General features: G+C 47.5%; 1 protein-coding gene across 1 annotated transcript in view; it reads right to left on the bottom strand.

Annotated features, from left to right (window-relative positions):
- The window catches only part of PDCD10 (programmed cell death 10), a 67,628-nt gene that overhangs the window by 1,809 nt on the left and 41,786 nt on the right, over nucleotides 1–24,033 (bottom strand). Inside the window, exons 4-6 of the mRNA XM_063916195.1 lie at nucleotides 21,659–21,776; nucleotides 21,196–21,322; nucleotides 5,130–5,208 (exon numbers count right to left, since the gene is read on the bottom strand). Of these exons, the coding sequence (XP_063772265.1) occupies nucleotides 5,130–5,208; nucleotides 21,196–21,322; nucleotides 21,659–21,776 (324 nt within the window). The remainder of the gene's footprint in view (nucleotides 1–5,129; nucleotides 5,209–21,195; nucleotides 21,323–21,658; nucleotides 21,777–24,033) is intronic.

A 24,033-nucleotide genomic window follows, 5' to 3' on the forward strand; every position in this document is an offset into this window, starting at 1 on the left:
GATGTTTTATTACTGGGCTTCCAACCAAACACAAGTTGTGGCTTCTTTTGTTCCTCCTAATACCATGGAGGGTGGATATTGAAACCACATATTTAAATCCGACTTCCCTCTCCTCCGTGTAGTTACTTCCTAGCCTCTGGGTTAGGAGTTTTATACCACAGACCATTAAAATACTTTCATGCTTGAAACTTTATTTGATCCCCCCCCAAAAAAAATAAAAATAAAAAATAATCGCCCTTTCGTTCAAAGACTCGGAGGAGCGGGCTGCCCCGGGGACTGCTCCTGCTGCAGTGCCAGCTCCTACACAGTGACAGGAGCCGGCACTTTAGGGTCACCCCTCGGCGGACTGTAAAAAGAGTGGAGAAGTTGACAAGTGGAGTAGTGGCCCATAGCAACAATCAGTTTCAAAGTAGCATTTATAAAAGTATAGTCTAAAAAATTATAGGTGGAAACAGACTGGTTGCTACGAGCAACTTTTCAATTCTTTACACTGCCAAATACATCTCCATCTTTGTCCCAAGCAATTTCTGGCCTTTTCTCCCTGCTGTCTCTCCACAGCGCCCACACCCTTTTTTCCTCCTCCTCACTCCATCTTTCCCCTCAACTGTCTCTCTTATCAGCAAGAGAATTGATATAGAGATTATCCTTCGTATCACTTCTTTCTGCAGCGGGGTACACTGGGATTCCATAGGGAATACATCAGGGTGTAGAGTTGGATCTTGATCCGAGGCACCAACAAGCTAAAGTTTTGACTGTTCCCAGGATGCACTGCACTGCCTCTATAACCCCGCCTCCAGACACTGGAGCTCAGTTTGTAAGTTGGTGCCTGCAGAGCAGGTCACTAACTGGTGGGGCTGCACTAGGCAGCCCTGAAAAGAGCTTTTTAAGAAGACTTCAAGGACCGCAACACTATTTATATCAGTTTGACATTCTGTGCTGTGGCTCCATCACCTCCCCAGCAGCGCTACATACTCCCGCGGCCGGGTTCCCGGGTACTTGCAGCGGAGGCGCACCGGTCATCAGGCACACCACCGATGACGCTCTCCAGGATCGCGTGGCTGCACATCAGGGAGGAGGTAAGATGGTCCCCCTGGTGATGCCCACCGGTTAATTGCGGTCCTGTCGCAGTCCTAGGAGACGAACCGCGCCGCTGGCGTGGACACTGTACTGCACAGGGACCCCACTATATCCACCAGGGCAAGGAAGCACAGTACCTGGTGGTGAGGACCAGCATAGGGGATAAGGCGCTGACCTGTAGCCTCTCCCTCAGCTCCGGGCGCCATCTACTGCTGGTGTTCCCGTCCTGGAGCTGCATTTCACTCTCCCTCACTCCCTCCCTGACAGAGATTTTGGCACCATCTTCACTACCAGCTGGGCTGATTAGATAAGACACAATCATTTGGCTACTTGACAATGGCAAGATCATACCCCGGCTAGGACTTCCTCTGGAAAAGAATCCCCATAGAATATTTGGAGGTGGTCAATGATGAACCGCTGGAGTCCTAATTAGTCCGCAGTCCAGCACAGCAATGTGCAGTCATTTTGCAAATAGGGGTGGGCTCCAGTTACTCAGTTAGTGGTGATGTATCCAGAAGGAAATGCTGTCCAATTTGGTGCCAAGTAAGATCAACTGAGTGAAAGTCCAAAATGAAAGGGATGGTTCTCCAATGTTGTATCAGTAGTGTCCTCCAGGCTCAACGTGTTTCACTGGTGCCAACGACTCAGCTTCTTCAGGAGCATATGCTCTCACTCAGTTGATCTTACTTGGCACCAAATTGGACAGCATTTCCTTCTGGATACATCACCATGGAACCCGAAGACTATATATGGTATCCCTGGACATACAGGATGCTTACCTGCACATACCTATTGCAATGTCACATCAGCAATATCTGCGATTTGCTATTGGCAACCTACATTACCGGATATTCACCAAGGTCATGGCCGTATTGACAGCCCTTCTCCGCCATCAGGGAATCAGGATCCTGCCGTATCTGGGTAACTTGCTGATCCTTACGAACTCCCATGAGGTCTTCCACAGTCACCTGGAACCGACGGTCCGATTTCTACAAGCCCACGGGTGGCTCATCAACTGGAAAAAGTCCTTGCTGGTCCCTGCTCGGAGCACGGTGCACCTGGGGTCACTGCTGGACACACAGCCAACGATTGTTTTTGTCTCCAGAGAAAGTCCCGAAACTTCAGGACAGGATCAGATATTTCCTCGCATCGCAGAGTGTATCAACACTCTTGGGCGAGAAAGTACTAGGCCTCATGGTGTCTGCTTTTGACAGGGTAGAGGACGCTCAATTTCATTCCTGCCCTCTGCAGAGGTTAATCCTTTTCAAGTGGGACGGCCTGCCTCATCAGATCAGGTATTAAATGATCTCCTCGACTTCGGAGGTTCGCCTGTCACGGAGCTGGTGGCTACAGGACCAACAGTTGAGCAGAGGCCGTCCCTTCTGGATCTCCAACTGGGTCCTACTGACAACGGATGCCAGTCTACGGGGTTGGGGCGCGGTGTTGGAGCAACACTCTATCCAGGCTTGATGGACCAGGGAGGAATCTCTCCTCCCAATAAACATTCTGGAGTTACGGCCAGTGTCAACACATTGAACACTGCCTGCGCCTCTGGTACAGAACAGGCCTGTTCAAGTACAATCAGACACCATCACCATGGTGGCGTACATAAATAATCAAGCAGACACTCAAAGCCGCATGGCTATGCTGGAAGTATCAAAAATCCTACGTTGGGCGGAACGCCATCTGCCAGCAATATCGGCAGTGTACATTCCCGGAGTCCTCAGCTAGGAAGCGGATTTCCTCAGTCGTCAGGACGTTCACGCCGGAGAGTGGAGTCTCCATTCACAAGTCTTTCAACTCCTAGTGGACAAGTGGGGTCTACCAGATGTAGACCTGATGGCGTCGACACAATCACAAGGTTCTGGCCTTCAGATCAAGGACAAAGGATCCTAAAACAGCGTTCGTGGATGCACTGGCAGTTCCATGGAACTTTCGGCTGCCATACGTGTTCCCTCCAGTGTCACTCCTGCCCAGGGTACTACGGAAGTTCAAGCAAGAAAGAGGACTGCTACTTGTAGTTGCTCCAGCGTGGCCCAGACGGCATTGGTTCTCAGACCTGCAGGGTCTCTCGATAGAGCATCCTCTTCTGCTTCCTCAACGCCCAGACCTCCTCGTTCAGGGCCCTTGTGTCTATCCGGACCTGGCCAGACTGGCTTTGTCGGCGTGGCTTTTGAAGCTTCACTCCTGAGGGCCAAGGGATTCTCTGAGGCGGTTATTCAAACTATGTTGAAGGCCCGCAAACTGGCTTCTGTACGGATTTACTACAGGGTCTGGAACTCTTACTTCACATGGTGTGCTGCTAAGAATTACGATGCCTATTCGATCAGAACTTCCAGGCTTTTGGCTTTTCTGCAACAAGGCCTAGATTTAGGTTTTTCGCCTGGCCTCCCTCAAGGTTCATATATCTGCCTTGTCGGTGTGGTTTCAGAGGAAAAATTGTGTCTATTCCCAAAGTTCATACATTCACTCACGGTGTTTTACGGATTCAGCCTCCCTATGTCCCTCCTGTGGCTCCATGGGATCTATCTGTTGTCTTAAATGACCTACAAGAGTCTCCATTTGAACCTCTTGAGTCTGTGGATCTTCAATATCTTACACTTAAGGTCATGTTTTTACTGGCTATTGCCTCTGCTAGGAGGGTGTTGGACTTAGGCGCTTTGTCCTGTCGTCCACCCGTTCTGATTTTGACCGAGCAGTTCTTCGAACTCGTCCTGGTTATCTGACTAAGGTGGTATCATCTTAAACAAGAGATTGTGGTTCCGGCCTTTATCTCTTCTGGTTTGTCCTCCAAAGAGCGGTCTTTGGATGTGGAACAGGCTCTCCGTATTTACGTAGAGAGGACTGCCTCCCTCAGGAGGTCAGATACCCTTTTTGTACTTTTCGGTTTTCATAAACGTGGCTGGTCTGCGAATAAGCAAACCTTGGCCAGATGGATTAGAATGGTGTGCAAGGCGGCTACATGGTGTGCAAGGCGGCTACATGGTCCTCAGTGAACATGATCATCAGGTTCTATGCCTTTGATACTTCCGCCTCCCAGGATGCTTCCTTTGGACGCCGGGTTCTTGTGCCAGCTACAGTGGGTCCCCTCCCATGAGGAACTGCTTTAGGACATCCCTGATGTATTCCCTGTGGAATCCCAGTGTACCCCGCTGCAGAAAAGGAGATTTATGGTAGACTTACAGTACCATGGTTAAATCTCTTTCTGCGAGGTACACTGGATTCCACAGGGCGCCCACCCTGACGCACTGAGCTTCTTTGGGTTTGTATAGCATTAGCCGCTAGTCCCTTCTCCTGTCGTGAGAATGTGGTTCTGTGAGACTAACATCTACCGTCTTTTACCTGCTACTGCATTGGACTGGTTAACGAAACTGAGCTCCAGTGCCTGGAGGTGGGGCTATAGAGGAGGCGGTGCAATGCATCCTGGGAACAGTCAAAGCATTAGCTCTGATCAAGATCCAACTTTACAACCAGATGTATTCCCTGTGGAATCCAGTGTACCTTCCAGAAAGATTTAACCATGGTAAGTCTACCATAAATTTCCTTCATCTGTACTATTGTACAGAAGAAAAACCTTGCATTTTCTTTTCTACAGTGTTTTTGTTTCTGTATGTGGGCTGTGCATCTTCTTACTTCTATATGGATATTTTTGGTTGTGATGTTATTGGGCAATTTTGTTGTCAGTATGTGGTTAATTGTGAGGAGTTAAGTTGGGTACATGCTGGGCAATATTTTGGCCATTCGAGCAAACTGGCAATATATTGCTAGTAGGTTGATGGGTGTGAACACCCCATATATCTGTGAATGACATCTTTCCACAAACAAATCTCATTGGCCCTGCAGCACAGCCGACATATTGGCACATTTGGCTATGTGTACGTGTGGTCCACCAGCTGCCCATACACTTGCTGCAGGGACTGAAGTCACAGCTGGGCAGGCAAATTCAAATGCCACAATTTTATCATACATATTTTCTGCTTTTACATGAAAAACTGAAGAAAAAAAAAAAATGAGAGCACTATGGCTGGAAGGCCAGTAATTCTATTACTTACCCTACGGTTCTGGTACTGATACTTTTTGAAGACATTGTTGACTGTGTCAAGAAGTTCCTTTATTGCACTAGCGATGTCTCTGTGTAAATAAAGATTAAGCTACTTTAATAAGCAACATAATTTCAGTTTTCTGCAATGCCTATGAAGATTTACAATGAAAAACAGAACGACTGTGTGAGAAAGGGAAATCCGTTAGCAAGCAAAGTAGTAGTGTTGTAGGTGCTAGTGAGGAGTTCTAATAGACAAAGAGAAATGCTGATCAGACGCAGATCTAACATTATATCTGTATGAGAGGTTGTGGTGGAGTGCTTAAGTTGAACTGTATATCTGGGGAGACTGGGAGCATGTTTAGGGCAGTTAAGAATTTAAGACCGATTAAGTCAAGAATAACAGATGTGAAGAGGTTACAGTAGCCAAAGACACTGGATAGGAGTTTAGATTGCACTTTTGTGAAGAAAATGGCACATTCTAGCAACGTTTGGGAGGATTCAATTGGGCATGAGGTCGCCACCACCCAAAAAAAACAACAAAACAACAACTTGCAGACCTTGCGCCCAACTTTGGATTACCGTGGTCCGGTGGTCTCCCCTCAATCTTTACACTGGGGAGGGATATTAACTATTGACTATTTAGTCAAGCTAAGTGTAAACTTGAGCAAGTTGTACAGATTTTTCCTAAAAATAACAATTTAAGAAAAAAAAAAATCAGACCTGCTCTAGAGCAGGGCTGGCCAAACTGGTCCTCAAGGTCTACCAACAGTTCATGTTTTCCAGGCTTCCTGGAGATCTGTAGAATGGTCAGTTAGGAATGAATGCAGCACATCTTAATTAGTAAGGACTACACCTGTGCACCAGCTAGGTGGTCTGGAAAATGTGAACTGTTGGTAGATCTCGAGGACTGGTTTGGCCAGTCCTGCTCTAGAGGTCTGTAGAAATCACTCATTTTCGCTCTCTTCTGAAGGAGCAGGGGGAAAAAAAAAAAAAAAAAAAAAAAAAAACTCAGCAGCTGTGGAAATAACCCGACAGTTTTTTTTTTTCCTAAAGAAAAATTCCCGGTCTTAATTGAACAAGGTGGGAGAAAACCAGGCTATGCAACAAATTACACTTACATTGCATGCACAAACTAAAAGTGGATATTTGCCCATATACAGAGATGTATACATATATGTAACACCACAAGATAGTACAGAGGGGAAGAAGTCAGCGGAGGAAAGGCAGATTTGGGTGTGTTCAGTTTCAGTTCTCCAAGAGGACTAAAGTGAGAAAAGCATGGGGGGGGGTCAGTGAAAAAAAGCCAGGAATCAGATAATGAGAAAGGAGGAGAGGATGTGCTAAAGTTGTGACACTAAAGGAGTGGAATAATAGGTAGAGAGTGAGACACGAAAGTATGGTGTCACCAAGACCATAAGAATAAAAGATGTGCAAAAGTCGAAAGCAGCAGAGAGGTTCACAAACACTAGTATGGAGATATGACCTTCAACTCTAGTGTAAGTAAAACATATTGCGAATGCAGTCTCAGCGGATGTTGGGGTAGGAAGAGTGAAGAGAGAAAGTGAGATAAGTGGTTGCACACAAGTCACCTAAAAATACAGCGCTTCACTTTCTCCACATTTTGTTATGTTACAGCCTTATTCCAGAAATGGAATAAATTAATTTTTTCCTCTCAAAATTCTACACACAATACCCCATAATGACGTGAAAAAGCGTGAGATTTTTGCACATTTGTTAAAAATAAAACACTAAGAAATCACATGTACATATGTATTCACAGCCTTCGCCATGAAGCTCAAAATTGAGCTCGGGTGCATCCTGCTTCCAGGGACCATACTGGAGATGTTCCTACAGCTTAATTGGAGTCCACCTGTGGTAAATTCAGTTGATTGGACATGATTTGGAAAGGCACACACTTGTCTATATAAAAGGTCCCACACTTGAGAGTGCATGTCTATGCGCAAACCAAGCATGAAGTCAAAGGAAATGTCTGTAGATCTCAGAGACAGGATTGTCTCGAGGTACAAATCTGGGGAAGGGTACAGAAAAATATCTGCTGCTTTGAAGGTCCCAATGAGCACAGTGCCCTCCATCATCCGTAAATGGAAGAAGTTTGCAACCACCAGGACTCTTCCTAGAGCTGGCCAGCGGTCTAAACTGAGCGATCGGGGAAGAAGGGTCCTAGCCAGGGAGGTGAACAAGAACCCGATGGTCACTGTCAGAGCTACAGCATTTCACTGTGGATAGAAGAGAAGAGAACCTTCCAGAAGGACAACAATCTCTGCAGCAATCAGGCCTGTATGATAGAGTGGTCAGACGAAAGCCACTCCTCAGTAAAAAGGACATGGCAGCCCGCATGGGGTTTGCCAAACTGCACCCAAAGGTCTCAGACCATGAGAAACAAAATTCTCTGGTCTGATGAGACAGAGTGAACTCTTTGGCGTGATTGCCAGGCGTCAGGTTTGGAGGAAACCAGGCACTGCTCATCACCAGGCCAATACCATCCCTACAGTGAAGCATGGGGGTGGCAGAATCATGCTGTGGGGATGTTTTTCAGAGGCATGAACTGGGAGACTAGTCAGGATAGAGGGAAAGATGAATGCAGCAATGTACTGAGACATCCTGGATGAAAACGTGCTCCAGAGCGCTCTTGACCTCAGACTGGGGCGACTGTTCATCTTTCAGCAGGACAACGACCCTAAGCACACAGCCAAGATATCAAAAGGAGTGGCCTCAGGACAACTCTGTGAATGTCCCTGAGTGGTCCAGCCACAGCCCAGACTTGATATCGGATTGAACATCTCTGGAGAGATATGAAAATGGTTGGGCACAGACGCAGGCCCGTCGCAACCCGCACTGCAAAGGGATGCAGTGCAGGGAGGCGCTTGGCTGGAGGCGCGCTCCCCCTGCTCTGCATCCCTGTGGGAGAGCGAGAACCAGGCTTTAACAAATTCCCCTAGTGAAATGCAGGAAGCAGAGGCTCTGCCCTATCTCGTTCCGCATCGCCTTATATTTATCTTGCTGCTGCGGGCTCCCCCTTCCCTCCCCACATTCTCCTGCGTGGCTGCCAACTCCCTCTACACCTCTTCCGCCCACTCCCTCTACATCTCTTCCGCGTGTCCGACTGCGCCCTCCCTTCTCCTGCGCGGCCGCCAGAAAGGCCACAGAGCGGACTCCTTACAGCAGCAGCGATTGGAAAGTAGCGTCACTGCCGCCCGTTTTGAAGACCCAGCCGGCTTTTTCTTCTACCGCCACGGCGCCACTCCACATGCATGCACATAGCCGACCAGTACTCCAAGCTGGCCGCCTGCATGCTCCACCCCTTCACAGCTCCAGGCCTCTGCTGCTGCCGCTCAGTGATCCAGGATCCAAGGAGGAAGTGGCCGAGCTTCAGCGTGCGAGTCACTGGCTGAGGACAGCTACAACAGTTTAACTGGGTGTGGAGAAGTAAAGGTATTGGACGGGAAATTGTGCGAGGTGGAGGGCTGTGTTTGTCCTGTTGCTAAGTAATGTAGTGAGTGGGACTGGAGGTAGGGCATATTGTATCAGTTACAGTATATAGTGAGTGAGGCTGGGCTGCTAACTACTTACTCCCACCAGTGCTGAATTCAGGGCTGTGTCCTGGTCCTGTCTCCACACTCTACTGTCCCTGTCTTGTCATCTATATGCTAGCCCCGTCTCCCCTCTCTCTTCTGGCCCTTCTGTCCTGTTGTCCTTGTCCCGCTTGTGCTAGCCCCGTCACCCCTGTCCTGTCCCCTCTGTGCTGGCCCTGTCTCCTCTCGCTCCAGGCCCTTCTGTGCTGTCCCTGTCACCCCTGTGCTGGTCCGGTCTCCCCTCTGTCCTGTCCCGGTCACCTCTGTGCTGGCCCTGTCTCCCCACCCTCCTGGCCCTTCTGTCCCGTCATCCCTGTCCTGTCCCTGTCTACTGGCCCCCCTGCCCCGTCCTCATCACCCCTGTCCTGTCTCCTCTATGCTGGCCCTGTCACCCCTCTCTCTTGGCCCTTCTGTCCTGTCACCCCTCTCTATGTTCTGTCAGTGTCCCCCCCACCTTATTCTGTCCCAGGCATTGTAATACCCCTTGTGTTCTGTCCCAGCCACTATGTCACCCAGCCCCCCCCCCCCCCCTCTGTGTTTTGTCAGGGTCACCACCTCCCCTGTATTTTGTCCCGGCAATAGTCACCCCCTGTATCTGCCCGCTATCACTGTGTCACACCCCCCCCCCCCCCCCCCGTGTTCTGTCCCGGCCACTGTCACCCCCCTGTATTCTGTCCCAGCCATTGTCACTCCTCCTCTCTGTTCTGTTGTCGCTGTGTCACCCCCCCCCCCCCCGTGTTCTGTCCCAGACACTGTGTCAGCGGGATCGGTATGGTATCCCACCGCACAGGATGCCAAAGGTCATTATACCGACATCTGCAGCCCGAGCAGTGGAATGTCGGCAGGGGTGCGAGAGCAACAAAGCTCCTTGCAGGATCAGGTTCTAGTCTCCCGTTTTGGGTGTCATCGACACCCATAGACGGTGAATCACCTACCTCGACGTTATACTGGCGGCGGTATAGTGCCCGAGTCAGGATCCTGGCATCAGTATTGTGACAGCCGGTATCCCGATGAGCTGTATGCTGACCGCATACAGTGTCATCACCACTGTGTTCTGTCGCAGTCACTGTATCACACACCCCGTGTTCTGTCCCAGTCACCGTGCCACCCCCCTTCGGTGTTCTGTCCCAGTCACTTGTCACTCACACACACACCCTTTTTGTTTTGTTCCAGTCACTGTGTCACCTCCCCCCAGCCGTCTTGGAGCTCACACACCAGCAACTAATCAGGAGTGTCTGCAGTGGCTCACACTTGTAAGGGGCATTATTACGCGTTTCATAATGTGTAAGTGGTATTACTGAGTGAGGCAAAGTGTGCAAGGGGCATTACTGTGTGCGACATAAGGTTTACACCTTATGTCACACACAATAATGCCCCTTACACATTATGCCTCACTCAGTAATTGTCACACACAGTAATGCCCCTTACACATTATGCCTCACTCACTCAGGGATATTACTGTGCGGCATAATTTTAATTGGTGGTACTATTGTGTGCCACACCCCTTCCTTGTGAGACCACACTCCTTTTTGCAACACTGTCCCTTTGTGAAGTAGGGGATGGAGGGCGCAAATTTATAGTTTGTAGGAGGGCGCCAAATACCCTAGCACCGACCCTGCACAGACTCTTCTCAGCCAACCTGATGGAGCTTGAGAGGTGCTGCAAACATGAATGGGCGAAACTGCCCAAAGATAGCTGTGCCAAGCTTGTGGCATCATATTCAAAAGACTTGAGGCTGTAATTGCTGCCAAAGGTGCATCAACAAAGTATTGAGCAAAGGCTGTGAATACTTATGTACATGTGATTTCTTATTTTTCATTTGTAATAAATTTGCAAAAATCTATTTTTTTTTTCACATTATCATTATGGGGGTATTGTGCGTAGCATTTTGAGGGAAAAAATAAGATTGTAAACCTACCGGTAAATCTATTTCTCCTAGTCCGTAGAGGATGCTGGGGACTCCGTAAGGACCATGGGGTATAGACGGGCTCCGCAGGAGATAGGGCACCTAAAAAGAACTTTGACTATGGGTGTGCACTGGCTCCTCCCTCTATGCCCCTCCTCCAGACCTCAGTTAGAGAACTGTGCCCATTGGAGATGGACAATACAAGGCAGGATTTAGCAATCCAAGGGCAAGATTCACACCAGCCCACACCAATCATACCATGTAACCTGGAACATACATAACCAGTTAACAGTATGAACAAACGACAGTAACGGTCCAAGACCGATGTCAACTGTAACATAACCCTTATGTAAGCAACAACTATATACAAGTCTTGCAGAGTTTCCGCACTGGGACGGGCGCCCAGCATCCTCTACGGACTAGGAGAAATAGATGTACCGGTAGGTTTAAAATCTTATTTTCTCTTACGTCCTAGAGGATGCTGGGGACTCCGTAAGGACCATGGGGTTTATACCAAAGCATCCAATCGGGCGGGAGAGTGCGTATGACTCAGCAACACCGACTGAGCAAACGCTAGGTCCTCATCAACCAGGGTATCAAACTTGTAGAATTTAGCAAAAGTGTTTGACCCCGACCAAGTCGCCGCTCGGCAAAGTTGTAATGCCGAGACGCCTCGGGCAGCCGCCCAAGAAGAGCCCACCTTCCTAGTGGAATAGGCCTTAACCGAATTTGGTACCGGCAATCCAGCCGTAGAGTGAGCCTGCTGAATCGTATTACCGATTCAGCGAGCAATAGTCTGCTTCGAAGCAGGAGCGCCAATCTTATTGGCCGCATACAGGACAAACAGAGCCTCTGTTTTCCTAATTCTAGCCGTCCTGGCTACATAAATTTTTAAGGCCCTGACTACGTCCAGGGATCTGGAATCCTCCAGGTCACTTGTAGCCACAGGCACCACAATAGGTTGATTCATATGGAACGAAGAAACCACTTTAGGCAAAAATTGCGGACGTGCCCTCAATTCAGCTCGATCCACATGAAAAATCAAGTAGGGGCTCTTGTGTGACAAAGCCGCCAATTCTGACACTCGCCTTGCTGATGCTAAGGCCAACAACATGACCACCTTCCAGGTAAGAAATTTCAACTCAACCTTGTTAAGCGGTTCAAACCAGTGTGATTTTAGGAACTGCAACACCACGTTCAGGTCCCATGGACCCACTGGAGGCACAAAAGGGGGCTGGATGTGCAGCACTCCCTTTACAAACGTCTGGACTTCTGGAAGAGAAGCCAATTCCTTCTGAAAGAAAATCGAGAGGGCCGAAATCTGTACCTTAACAGAGCCTAATTTCAGGCCCATATCCACTCCTGTCTGTAGGAAGTGGAGAAAACGACCCAGATGAAAATCTTCCGTAGGTGCATTCTTGGTTTCACACCAAGACACATACTTTCGCCAGATATGGTGATAATGCTTAACCGTCACCTCCTTCCTAGCCTTTATTAAAGTAGGGATGTCCTCATCCGGAATCCCCTTTTTCGCTAGGATTCGGAGTTCAACCGCCATGCCGTCAAACGTAACCGCAGTAAGTCTTGAAATACACAGGGCCCCTGCTGCAACAGGTCTTCCCTCAACGGAAGAGGCCAGGGATCTCCTGTGAGCATCTCTTGTAGATCCGAGTACCAGGCCCTTCGAGGCCAGTCTGGGACAACGAGTATCGTTCGTACTCTTCTTCGTCTTATGATCCTCAACACTTTTGTGATGAGAGGAAAAGGAGGAAACACGTAGACCTATTTGAAAACCCACGGTGTTACCAGAGCGTCTACTGCTATTGCCTGAGGGACCAGACACCTGGCGCAGTACCTCCAAAGTTTTTTGTTGAGGCGTGACGCCATCATGTCTATTTGAGGAGTTCCCCAAAGACGTGTTACTTCTGCAAAGACTTCTTGATGAAATCCCCACTCTCCTGGATGGAGATCGTGTCTGCTGAGGAAGTCTGCTTCCCAGTTGTCCACTCCCGGAATGAAGACAGCTGACAGAGCGCTTACATGAGTTTCCACCCAGCGAAGGATCCTTGTGGCTTCCGCCATCGCGACTCTGCTTCTTGTCCCGCCTTGGCGGTTCACATGAGCCACTGCTGTGACATTGTCTGACTGAATCAGAACCGGTAGGTTTCGAAGAAAACTCTCCGCTTGTCGAAGGCCGTTGTAAATGGCCCTGAGTTCCAACACATTGATGTGTTGACATGACTCCTGGTCTGACCAAAGACCCTGAAATTTTTTTCCCTGTGTGACCGCTCCCCATCCTCGGAGGCTCGCATCCGTGGTAACCAGGATCCAATCCTGAATTCCGAACCTGCGACCCTCCAGGAGGTGAGCACTTTGCAACCACCACAGTCCACTTGTCCAGAAGGTCCCATTGAAAAGTCCTTGCATGGAACCTTCCGAAGGGAATGGCCTCGTAGGCCGCCACCATTTTCCCCAGAACTCGAGTGCATTGGTGAACTGACACCCTTTTCGGTTTTAGCAGGTCTCTGACCATGTTCTTGATGTCCTGGGCTTTCTCTATTGGGAGGAAGACCTTCATTTGTTCCGTATCCAGTATCATACCTAGGAACGGTAGTCGAGTTGTCGGAATCAACTGTGACTTTGGTAGATTAAGAATCCAACCCTGTTGCTGGAGCACTCTCAGCGAGAGCGCCACACTGCTCAGCAATTTCTCCCTTGATCTCGCTTTTATCAGGAGATCGTCCAAGTATGGGATAATTGTGACTCCATGCTTGCGCAGGACCACCATCATTTCCGCCATTATCTTGGTGAAAATCCTCGGGGCCGTGGAGAGTCCAAATGGCAACGTCTGAAATTGGTAATGACAATCCTGTACAGCGAATCTCAGGTATTCCTGATGGGGGGCATATATGGGGACATGAAGGTACGCATCCTTTATGTCCAGAGACACCATAAACTCCCCCTCCTCCATGTTGGCTATTATCGCTCTGAGAGATTCCATTTTGAATTTGAATCTTTTTATGTACAGGTTTAGGGATTTCAGATTCAAAATAGGTCTGACCGAACCGTCCGGTTTCGGGACCACAAATAGGGTTGAGTAGTAACCGTTCCCCTGCACCAGCCTGTTGCCAACAGGACTCCCTGAAAATAAAAAACCTAACAAAATTATTTTTCCACAGAAAACTCTGGAGAGCTCTCTGCAGTGCACCCATTCTCCTCTGGGCACAAGATCTAACTGAGGTCTGGAGGAGGGGCATAGAGGGAGGAGGCAGTGCACACCCATAGTCAAAGTTCTTTTTAGGTGCCCTATCTCCTGCGGAGCCCGTCTATACCCCATGGTCCTTACGGAGTCCCCAGCATCCTCTAGGACGTAAGAGAAATTAATTTATTCCTGTTTGGAATAAGGTTGTAACATAACAAAATGTGGAAAAAGAAAGAAAAATTAAAGTGCTGAGAATACTTTCTCCAAACTACTGTACAGTGCATCCAGAAAGATTTCAGCTCAGACAAGGGTCATTTCTGTGAAATGAGTATTAGTCTGAGAGAGAGAGAGATAACAGTGTGGGAAGGTTGTAGGGGAGTGGAAGGCAGTGCAGTGACGAGACCTCATTTCTGTTTTTTGGTAGAATAAACTAAATGTAGGTGGGATATGCTGGACCAGGAATGAGGAAATCTTGACGAGTGGTGCAGTTTTTGTCTGTAATAGGTGGAAACTTATGGGCTGCAGAATTTTTCCAGCCAGGTGGCATCAAGAAGTAGATGATCCTTTATAAAACATGTTATTTAAACAGTGCCCTGATACTGCACAAATTGCTCTGTGGACACACAGAATGCCACCCCCCGTAACAAACACATGAGAGAACACAGGAAGACCAATGTTCAGGGGGAGTATGGGTCATTAGGTCGACATGCATTAGGTCACCATGGTCACTAGGTAGACATGGAAAAAATAAGAATTTACTCACCGGTAATTCTATTTCTCGTAGTCCGTAGTGGATGCTGGGAACTCCGTAAGGACCATGGGGAATAGCGGGCTCCGAAGGAGGCTGGGCACTCTAGAAAGATCTTAGACTACCTGGTGTGCACTGGCTCCTCCCACTATGACCCTCCTCCAAGCCTCAGTTAGGTACTGTGCCCGGACGAGCGTACACAATAAGGAAGGATTTTGAATCCCGGGTAAGACTCATACCAGCCACACCAATCACACCGTACAACTCGTGATATGAAACACAGTTAACAGTATGAAACAATAGAGCCTCTCAACAGATGGCTCAACAATAACCCGATTTAGTTAACAATAACTATGTACAAGTAATGCAGATAAACCGCACTTGGGATGGGCGCCCAGCATCCACTACGGACTACGAGAAATAGAATTACCGGTGAGTAAATTCTTATTTTCTCTAACGTCCTAGTGGATGCTGGGAACTCCGTAAGGACCATGGGGATTATACCAAAGCTCCCAAACGGGCGGGAGAGTGCGGATGACTCTGCAGCACCGAATGAGAGAACTCCAGGTCCTCCTCAGCCAGGGTATCAAATTTGTAGAATTTTGCAAACCAAGTAGCTGCTCGGCAAAGTTGTAAAGCCGAGACCCCTCGGGCAGCCGCCCAAGATGAGCCCACCTTCCTTGTGGAATGGGCATTGACAGATTTTGGCTGTGGCAGGCCTGCCACAGTATGTGCAAGCTGAATTGTACTACAAATCCAACGAGCAATAGTCTGCTTAGAAGCAGGAGCACCCAGCTTGTTGGGTGCATATAGGATAAACAGCGAGTCAGATTTTCTGACTCCAGCCGTCCTGGAAACATATATTTTCAGGGCCCTGACAACGTCTAGCAACTTGGAGTCCTCCAAATCCTTAGTAGCCGCAGGCACCAAATAGGCTGGTTCAGGTGAAACGCTGACACCACCTTAGGGAGAAACTGGGGACGAGTCCTCAATTCTGCCCTATCCATATGGAAAATCAAATAAGGGCTTTTACAAGACAAAGCCGCCAATTCTGATACTCGCCTGGCAGAAGCCAAGGCCAATAACATAACCACCTTCCATGTGAGATATTTCAGATCCACGGTTTTTAGTGGTTCAAACCAATGTGATTTTAAGAAAACTCAACACCACGTTGAGATCCCAAGGTGCCAGAGGAGGCACAAACGGGGGCTGACTCTGCAGCACTCCTTTTATAAATGTCTGAACTTCAGGTACTGAAGCGAGTTCTTTTTTGAAAGAAAATCGACAGAGCCGAGATCTGTACCTTAATGGAACCCAATTTAAGGCCCATAGTCACTCCTGCTTGCAGGAAATGCAGAAATCGACCTAGTTGAAATTCCTCTGTTGGGGCCCTTTCGGCCTCACACCATGCAACATATTTTCGCCATATGCGGTGATAATGAGTTGCTGTAACCTCTTTCCTGGCTTTAGTAAGCGTAGGAATTACTTCCTCCGGAATGCCCTTTTCCTTCAGGATCCGGCGTTCAACCACCATGCCGTCAAACGCAGCCGCGGTAAGTCTTGGAACAGACAGGGCCCCTGCTGCCGCAGGTCCTGACTGAGTGGCAGAGGCCATGGGTCCTCTGATATAAATTCTTGAAGTTCTGGGTACCAAGCTCTTCTTGGCCATCCACGAGTATTGTTCTTACTCCTCGCCTTCTTATTATTCTCAGTACCTTTGGTATGAGAGGCAGAGGGGAGAACACCTAAACCGACTGGTACACCCACGGTGTTACCAGAGCGTCCATAGCTATCGCCTGAGGGTCCCTTGACCTGGAGCAATATCTTTTATAGCTTTTTGTTAAGGCGGGACGCCATCATGTCCACCTGTGGCCTTTCCCAATGGTGTACAATCCTATTGGAAGACTTCTGGAGGAAGTCCCCATTCTCCCGGGTGGAGGTCGTGTCTGTTGAGAAGATCTGCTTCCCAGTTGTCCACTCCGGGAATGAACACTGCTGACAGTGCTAACACATGATTTTCCGCCTATCGGAGAATCCTTGTGGCTTCTGCCATCGCCATCCTGCTTTTTGTGCCGCCCTGTTGATTACATGGGCGACTGCCGTGATGTTGTCTGATTGGATCAGTACCGGCTGGTTTTGAAGCAGAGGCCTTGCTGGCCTCAGGGCATTGTAAATGGCCCTCAGATCCAGAATATTTATGTGTAGGGAAATAACCTGACTTGACCAAAGTCCCTGGAAGTTTCTTCCCTATGTGACTGCCCCCCAGCCTCAAAGGCTGGAATCCATGGTCACTAGGACCTAGTCCTGTATGCCGAACCTGCGGCCCTCTTGAAGATGGGCACTCTGCAGCCACCACAGTAGAGATACCCTGGTCCTTGAAGACAGGGTTATCAGCCTATGCATCGGAAGATGCGATCCGGACCACTTGTCCAACAGGTCCCTCTGAAAAGTTCTTGTATGGAACCTGCCTAATGGGATTGCTTCGTAAGAAGCTACCATTTTTCCCAGGACTCGCGTGCAATGATGCACCGCTACCTATTTTGGTTTCAGGAGGTCTCTGACTAGAGATGACAACTCCTTGGCTTTCTCCTCCGGGAGAAACACTATTTCTGGTTTATGTCCAGAACCATCCCCAGGAACAGTAGACGTGTCATAGGAACCAGCTGTGACTTTGGACTGTTTAGAATCCACCTATGCTGTTGTAGCACTTTCCAAAATAGTGCTACCCCGACTACCAACTGCTCCTTGGACCTCGCCCTTATAACGAGATTGTCCAAATACGGGATAATTACAACTCCCTTTTTTTTTTAAGGAGTATCATCATTTCGGCCATTACCTTGATAAAACACCCTCGGTGCCATGTACAGTCCAAACGGCAGTGTCTGGACTTGATAATGGTAATCCTGTACCACAAATCTGAGGTACTCCTGGCGAGGATGGTAAATGGGGACATGCAGGTAAGCATCCTTGATGTCCCGGGATACCATGTAATCCCCCTCGTCCAGGCTTGCAATAACCGCCCTGAGCGATTCCATCTTGAACTTGAATTTTTTTATGTTCAAGGATTTTAATATAAAATGGGTCACACCGAACCATGCGGTTTCGGTACCCCAACCCGTGTGGAATAGTAACCCCGTCCTTGTTGAAGTAGGGGCACCTTGAGTATTACCTGCTGGGAATACCGCTTATTAATTGCCTCTAGCACAGCCTCCCTGCCTGAGGGAGTTGTCAGCAAGGCATATTTTAGGAAACGGCTGGGGGGAGACATCTCTAATTCCAGCTTGTACCCCTGAAATACTACTTGGAAGAAACAGGGATCCACCTGTGAGCGAGCCCACTAATTGCTGAAATTTTTGAGGCGGCCCCCCACCGTACCTGGCTACACCTGTGGAGCACCCGCGTCATGGTGTGTACTCACAGGAGGCGGGGGAAGAATCTTGATTCTGGGAACAGGCTGACTGGTGCAGCTTTTTCCCTCTACCCTTGTCTCTGTACAGAAAGGAAGCGCCATTTGACCCGCTTGCTTTTCTGAAGCCGAAAGGACTGTACCTTTTTCTGTGAGGAAACCTGAGGTAAAATTATTTCTTCCCAGCAGTTGCTGTGGATACGAGGTCCCAGAGACCATCCCCAAATAATTCCTCACCCTTATAAGGCTCTCTATGCGCTTTTTAAGTCAGCATCACCTGTCCAGTGACAGGTCTCTAATACCCTCCTGACAGAATGGACATTACATTTATTTTGGATGCCAGCCGGCAAAATATCCCTCTGTGCATCCCCCATATATAAGACAACGTCTTTAATATGTTTTTATGTTTGCCAACTATTATCCCTGTTTGACAGGGTCACCAACCACGCTGCAGCAGCACTATCTGCAGGTCTCAGTCTAGTACCTGAGTGTGTAAATACAGACTTCAGGATAGCCTCCTGTTTTTTATCAACAGGTACCTATTAAAGTGGCCGTATCCTAAGACGGCAGTGCCACCTTTTCTGACAAACGTGTGAGCGCCTTATCCACCCTAGGGGATATCTCCCAGCGTAACTTATCCTCCTGGCGGGAAAGGGTACGCCATCAGTAACTTTTTATAAATTACCAGTTTCTTAACGGGGGAACCCACGGTTTTCACACACTTCATTTATTCATCTGATGGGGGAACAAAACACTGCCTGTTTTTTCTCCCCAAACCTAAAACCCATTTATAGAGGTTAAAGTCAGAAATGTATAACACATTTTTTATTGCCGGGATCAAGTCACGGATTGGATTGTGTATATGTCTCCACCTTGTCGACACTGGAGTCAGACTCCGTGTCGACATCTGTGTCTGCCATCTGAGAGAGCGGGCGTTTTTGAGCCCCTGATGGCCTTTGAGACGCCTGGGCAGGCGCGGGCTGCGAAGCCGGCTGTCCCACAGCTGTTACGTCATCCACCCTTTTATGTAAGGAGTTGACACTGTCGGTTAATACCTTTTACCTCTCTATCCACTCTGGTGTCGGCCCCACAGGGGGCGCCATCACATATATCGGCCTCTGTTCCGTCACCATATAAGCCTCTTCATTCAACATGTCGACACAGCCGTACCGACACACCGCAGACACACAGGGAATGCTCTAAACGAGGACAGGACCCACAAAAGCCCTTTGGGGGGACAGAGTGAGAGTATGCCAGCACACACCAGAGCGCTATATACTGCAGGGACTAACTGAGTTATGTCCCCTATAGCTTTATATCTATATATATATATAATGTATACTGCGCCTAAATTTAGTGCCCCCTCTCTCTTTTTTTAACCCTTGTAGACTGCAGGGGAGAGCCAGGGAGCTTCCCTCCAACGGAGCTGTGAGGGAAAATGGCGCCAGTGTGCTGAGGAGATAGGCTCCGCCCCTTTTTCGCGGCCTATTCTCCCGTTTTTTATGGACTTCTGGCAGGGGTATTTACCTCATATATAGCCCCTGGGGCTATATATTGAGGTATTTTTGCCAGCCAAGGTGTTTTTATTGCTGCCTCAGAGCGCCCCCCCCCAGCGCTCTGCACCCTCAGTGACCGGAGTGTGAAGTGTGTATGAGGAGCAATGGCGCACAGCTGCAGTGCTGTGCGCTACCTTGGTGAAGACTGAGTCTTCATGCCGCCGATTTTCCGGACCATATTCTTGCTTCTGGCTCTGTAAGGGGGACGGCGGCGCGGCTCCGGGACCGAACATCAAGGCTGGGCCTGCGGTCGATCCCTCTGGAGCTAATGGTGTCCAGTAGCCTAAGAAGCCCAATCCGGCTGCAAGCAGGCGAGTTCGCTTCTTCTCCCCTTAGTCCCTCGCTGCAGTGAGCCTGTTGCCAGCAGGTCTCACTGAAAAGAACAAATTCTAAGACTATAACTTTCTAAGAGCTCAGGAGAGCCCCTAGTGTGCATCCAACCTCGGCCGGGCACGAAATCTAACTGAGGCTTGGAGGAGGGTCATAGTGGGAGGAGCCAGTGCACACCAGGTAGTCTAAGATCTTTCTAGAGTGCCCAGCCTCCTTCGGAGCCCGCTATTCCCCATGGTCCTTACGGAGTTCCCAGCATCCACTAGGACGTTAGAGAAAGGTCAACTGTTTCCCCACTGTGTTGTTTTCTTCGTTAAGTGACGGGGAACCCCAATTAGTGCACTGTGTCCCCTCGCATGGCGAGCGAACTTTGGGCAAGGTTACTATTCCCAATCGAAGTCCACAGTGTAAAAAAAAATAAAAAAAATATTAAAAACGCTTATCAACCTTTTTCCATGTCGACCTAATGACCATGTTGACCAATAGTGGTCGACCTAATGACCATATTCCGTTTCGGGGCAACTGTTACCACCAGACAGTGCACCCTTCCTTTTATTCAAGGGAAAGAATCTCTGCACTCCAGCCTGATGCCGCCTGGAACTGATGCGGCTGAAAGACGCCCTGCGCTGACATCAGTGCGATACAACTTTTGGGTGCGTCGCTGTGCCGGGCGAGTGCACGTACCGGGAAGCAGGGTGTTTTTGCCAGGCGAACAGCTAGTCAAATAATGCCTGGTGAGAACACTGGGTTGTGAGAGGTATAGACAGGTGGTACAGATTGATAGAGAAGTTGCAGATGGCAAAGGGGCATCAGTGGTTTGAAAACCTAGTAAATTAGAGAAGTCAAGTAGATTTGTTTGACAATCAAAATGGAGGTGGTTAAACCCCCCCCCCCCCAAATAAAAAAAATTTAAAAAAAACAAACATACAAAAAAACGCTTTGCAGAGAAGACTTTCACAGGTGGTTTGGTGCACCATGGTGGAGGAAATTGGACACTATTGCTGGAGTCACAACGGTCTATGGATGAAATTAATGTGTTCTTGTAGGAGGAGGCAACCAGATCAGGACAGGACAATTATGGGCGAGAATTTAAAGGGATAGTATGGCAAATAAATTAATATAATATATACTCTACAAAATAAAACGTAAATGTGTGTAAAACAGATGCTCTAAGCATACTTGGAAACAGACTACAGGTGCTATTACCTACAAAGGCTCCACATCTTGTCCAAATGGAAAGTCTATTAGAGAACGATTAGGAAGAAACTTAGGAGCGCAGTCATGGAAAGAACAAACTGTCAAAGTCACCAACATATGCCCAGCACAAGCACTCACTTGATTGTCTGAAGGAATCTCACTCTATCATTGATTTCATCAGGTATCTTGCCAAGGATCTGTTTAAGTGCCCGTGCTTTTTCATTCAGTTCCTGGAACTCTGGCTCTGGCCTTTCAATCATGTATTCTAAGGGCCGAAAAGCAAACAACAAAATACATGGAGACCAGAGTTAGTAAACCGAGTAATCACACTGAAATTACATATAAATGGCAAAATCTGAGAAATATACTACAAGGATCGATTTGAACAGTATGGAAAACAAAAGCACACACAAAAAAAAGTGGGGGGCGGGAAATCAGTCTACTCCTGTGGTTCTCTGTCCTCACATTTCCAGGTCACCCGGCTGAGCACAGGTGTATCACCAACATTCACATTCTAAAACTCCACAGGTGGCCTGGGAAACATGAGCAGTTTGGGGTCCCGAGGACAGAGTTTGAGAACCACTGGTCTATTTCCACTCACCTTCCACATCATCAGCTGCCATACGTAATAGGGATTCTGTGAAGTTCACTTCCACGCTCTTTTTTTCAAGGATTTTTGTAATTATATCTTGTGTGAGCCCTGGATTCTCTTTTTCTGCCTAGGCGAGAGATAAGCACCATTGTGTAAATATAAACATAAGAAATAGGGACCAGGCTTATATCGTTTTATACAGTAAATTAAGATATTAATGGTCCTTCAAGCAAATAAAAATGACATGTTACAGACAGGTAAACCATTACTTCAGCAGTTGCATTATAATATGAACGGCTTAACACAGCTCCACTGGCTCACTTCTCCACTTTTATCACTGCTTAGTACATGCCCCCCATAGTCCCAGGTTGTTATCTTTCACACATGCAGAAATTCTGGGTTGATACGTGTTCATATACAAAACCCGGGCTGTTTGTGTTAAAGGGATTGTGAAAGGAGTATCAGAAATCAACGAAGCCATCGCTGCCTGGTAAGTGATTTACGTGTTGTGTTTAAAATGATGTAAATCTTTATTTTACTATTCTAGTAGGGGCTTTATTCCCCACAGTTGCTATGGACACTGACCTGACAAGGATTGGAGGGAGGACTCTTTTGGGCCAGTGTGGGTTATCTATTCTATTACTTCAGTTACGATGCCTCCCTAATAAACAAGCACTTGCAAATACAAACACCATTACAGCAACAGGTGTTTGTCACCTCCGAGCCCTAGGCAAGTAGATTTATAGGCTTGCATGCTGATCTTATTACCTCTACAGCAAGTGCTCCAGATTGCAGAATACAGTTCATTTACTTGTTGTCTCAAGTGACATACCTATGCTTTAACTACAAACCGGACCGCTATTTTCCATAGACTTTTCTTGGATAGAAGATCAAGAAACTATTGCTGTATACTAAAACAACTCCGTAAAGTATTTATTTGCAGCAAAATTAATCACAATCTGTGTAATGCTATGAAAGCTGCAGGATGTATGGAGTGGGGTCAGTAACACCAACACATTAATAAGAGTGTGATTCATTACATCTGCCAGCTTTGGAAGAACACAGTTTATCTGTCACATCTAAAACAGAGCGAGGGTCACCTTGGCAAACAAACAGAGGTAGATCTGCCCTGTGGGTCGCATGGGACTGCTTTAATTACATTTGCATTTCATCTGCCTGATTAGTGCGCTCACATGGGAAGCTGGGAAATATTTCATGCCTGACACTTTTTTCAATAACAAACCTGTGCACATACGTAAGTGGGATGAGTTAGGAGAACTTGATCTAAACCTTATATGTTGCGTAACGCAGCGCCGTGCCGCATCAACCAGACTTCTTTCCCATGTGTAAAAGCAGAGACAGAAGGCTGCCTAAATAGATATTTTTCTACTAAACAAAACATTTAGGAATAAATATACACCTTTCTGCGCAGTTAGGAATTTCCTTGCAGCCTGTGTGTGTCTTTGAAACGAGCACAATGTTTCCTTGAAAACAGAAACTAAATAATGAAAGACAGACACACTTAAGGCGCTGAGAATAATTCTTGGATCTCTCTCACAGGTTTTAATTAAAAAAACGTTTTATTTGCAGATCGTAATTTTTCACCATAAAAAATATCACAAAAGAAAATATCACAATAAAAAACAGTTCCACAACTCATGTGTAAACAATACTTGAGGAACCATTTAGCTGGGTTCCATATACATAATTTGTATTGAACTGATGATTACACCTTGCTGGAAATGATCTTTATAATGGGATAAGGGCTGAATCTCACCATGCCTTCAAGTTTGGATCTTGAAAAAGGTGTTAATCACCAAAAGGCGTTGCTGGAAACAAAAGGGAAGGAGTTTGCCTGGATAGCCTGGAGAGCCCTCTGCGGTGGTGCCGAGCTTTCGAGCCCGAGACCAGATCTGTAACAAACAGCTAGCCCACCGCAGCACCAAGGCATGGTGAGATTCAGCCCTTCTCCCATTATAAAGATCATTTCCAGCAAGGTGTAATCATCAGTTCAATACAAATTATGTATATGGAACCCAGCTAAATGGTTCCTCAAGTATTTTCTACACATCAGTTGTGGAACTGTTTTTTATTGTGATATTTTTATTGTGATATTTTTTATGGTGACAAATTGCGATATGCAAATAAAACATGTTTTTTTTTAATTAAAACCTGTGAGAGATATGCAAGAATTATTCCCAGTGCCTTAAGTGTGTATCTTTTATTAAACAAAAAGTAGCATCTCGATAATAAGCATCTAGTAATAAGACTGTTCTCAGTTAGATCATTTTATCATTTATGAAGTTTTCAGGCCTTCACTTTATTTTTACTAATTTATATTTAGCCTATAAAAAGGGCACACTTGCCACTGTTTGTCAACCCAC

Source organism: Pseudophryne corroboree, chromosome 4 (assembly GCF_028390025.1).
Source record: "Pseudophryne corroboree isolate aPseCor3 chromosome 4, aPseCor3.hap2, whole genome shotgun sequence".
Classification (NCBI taxonomy): Eukaryota; Metazoa; Chordata; class Amphibia; order Anura; family Myobatrachidae; genus Pseudophryne; species Pseudophryne corroboree.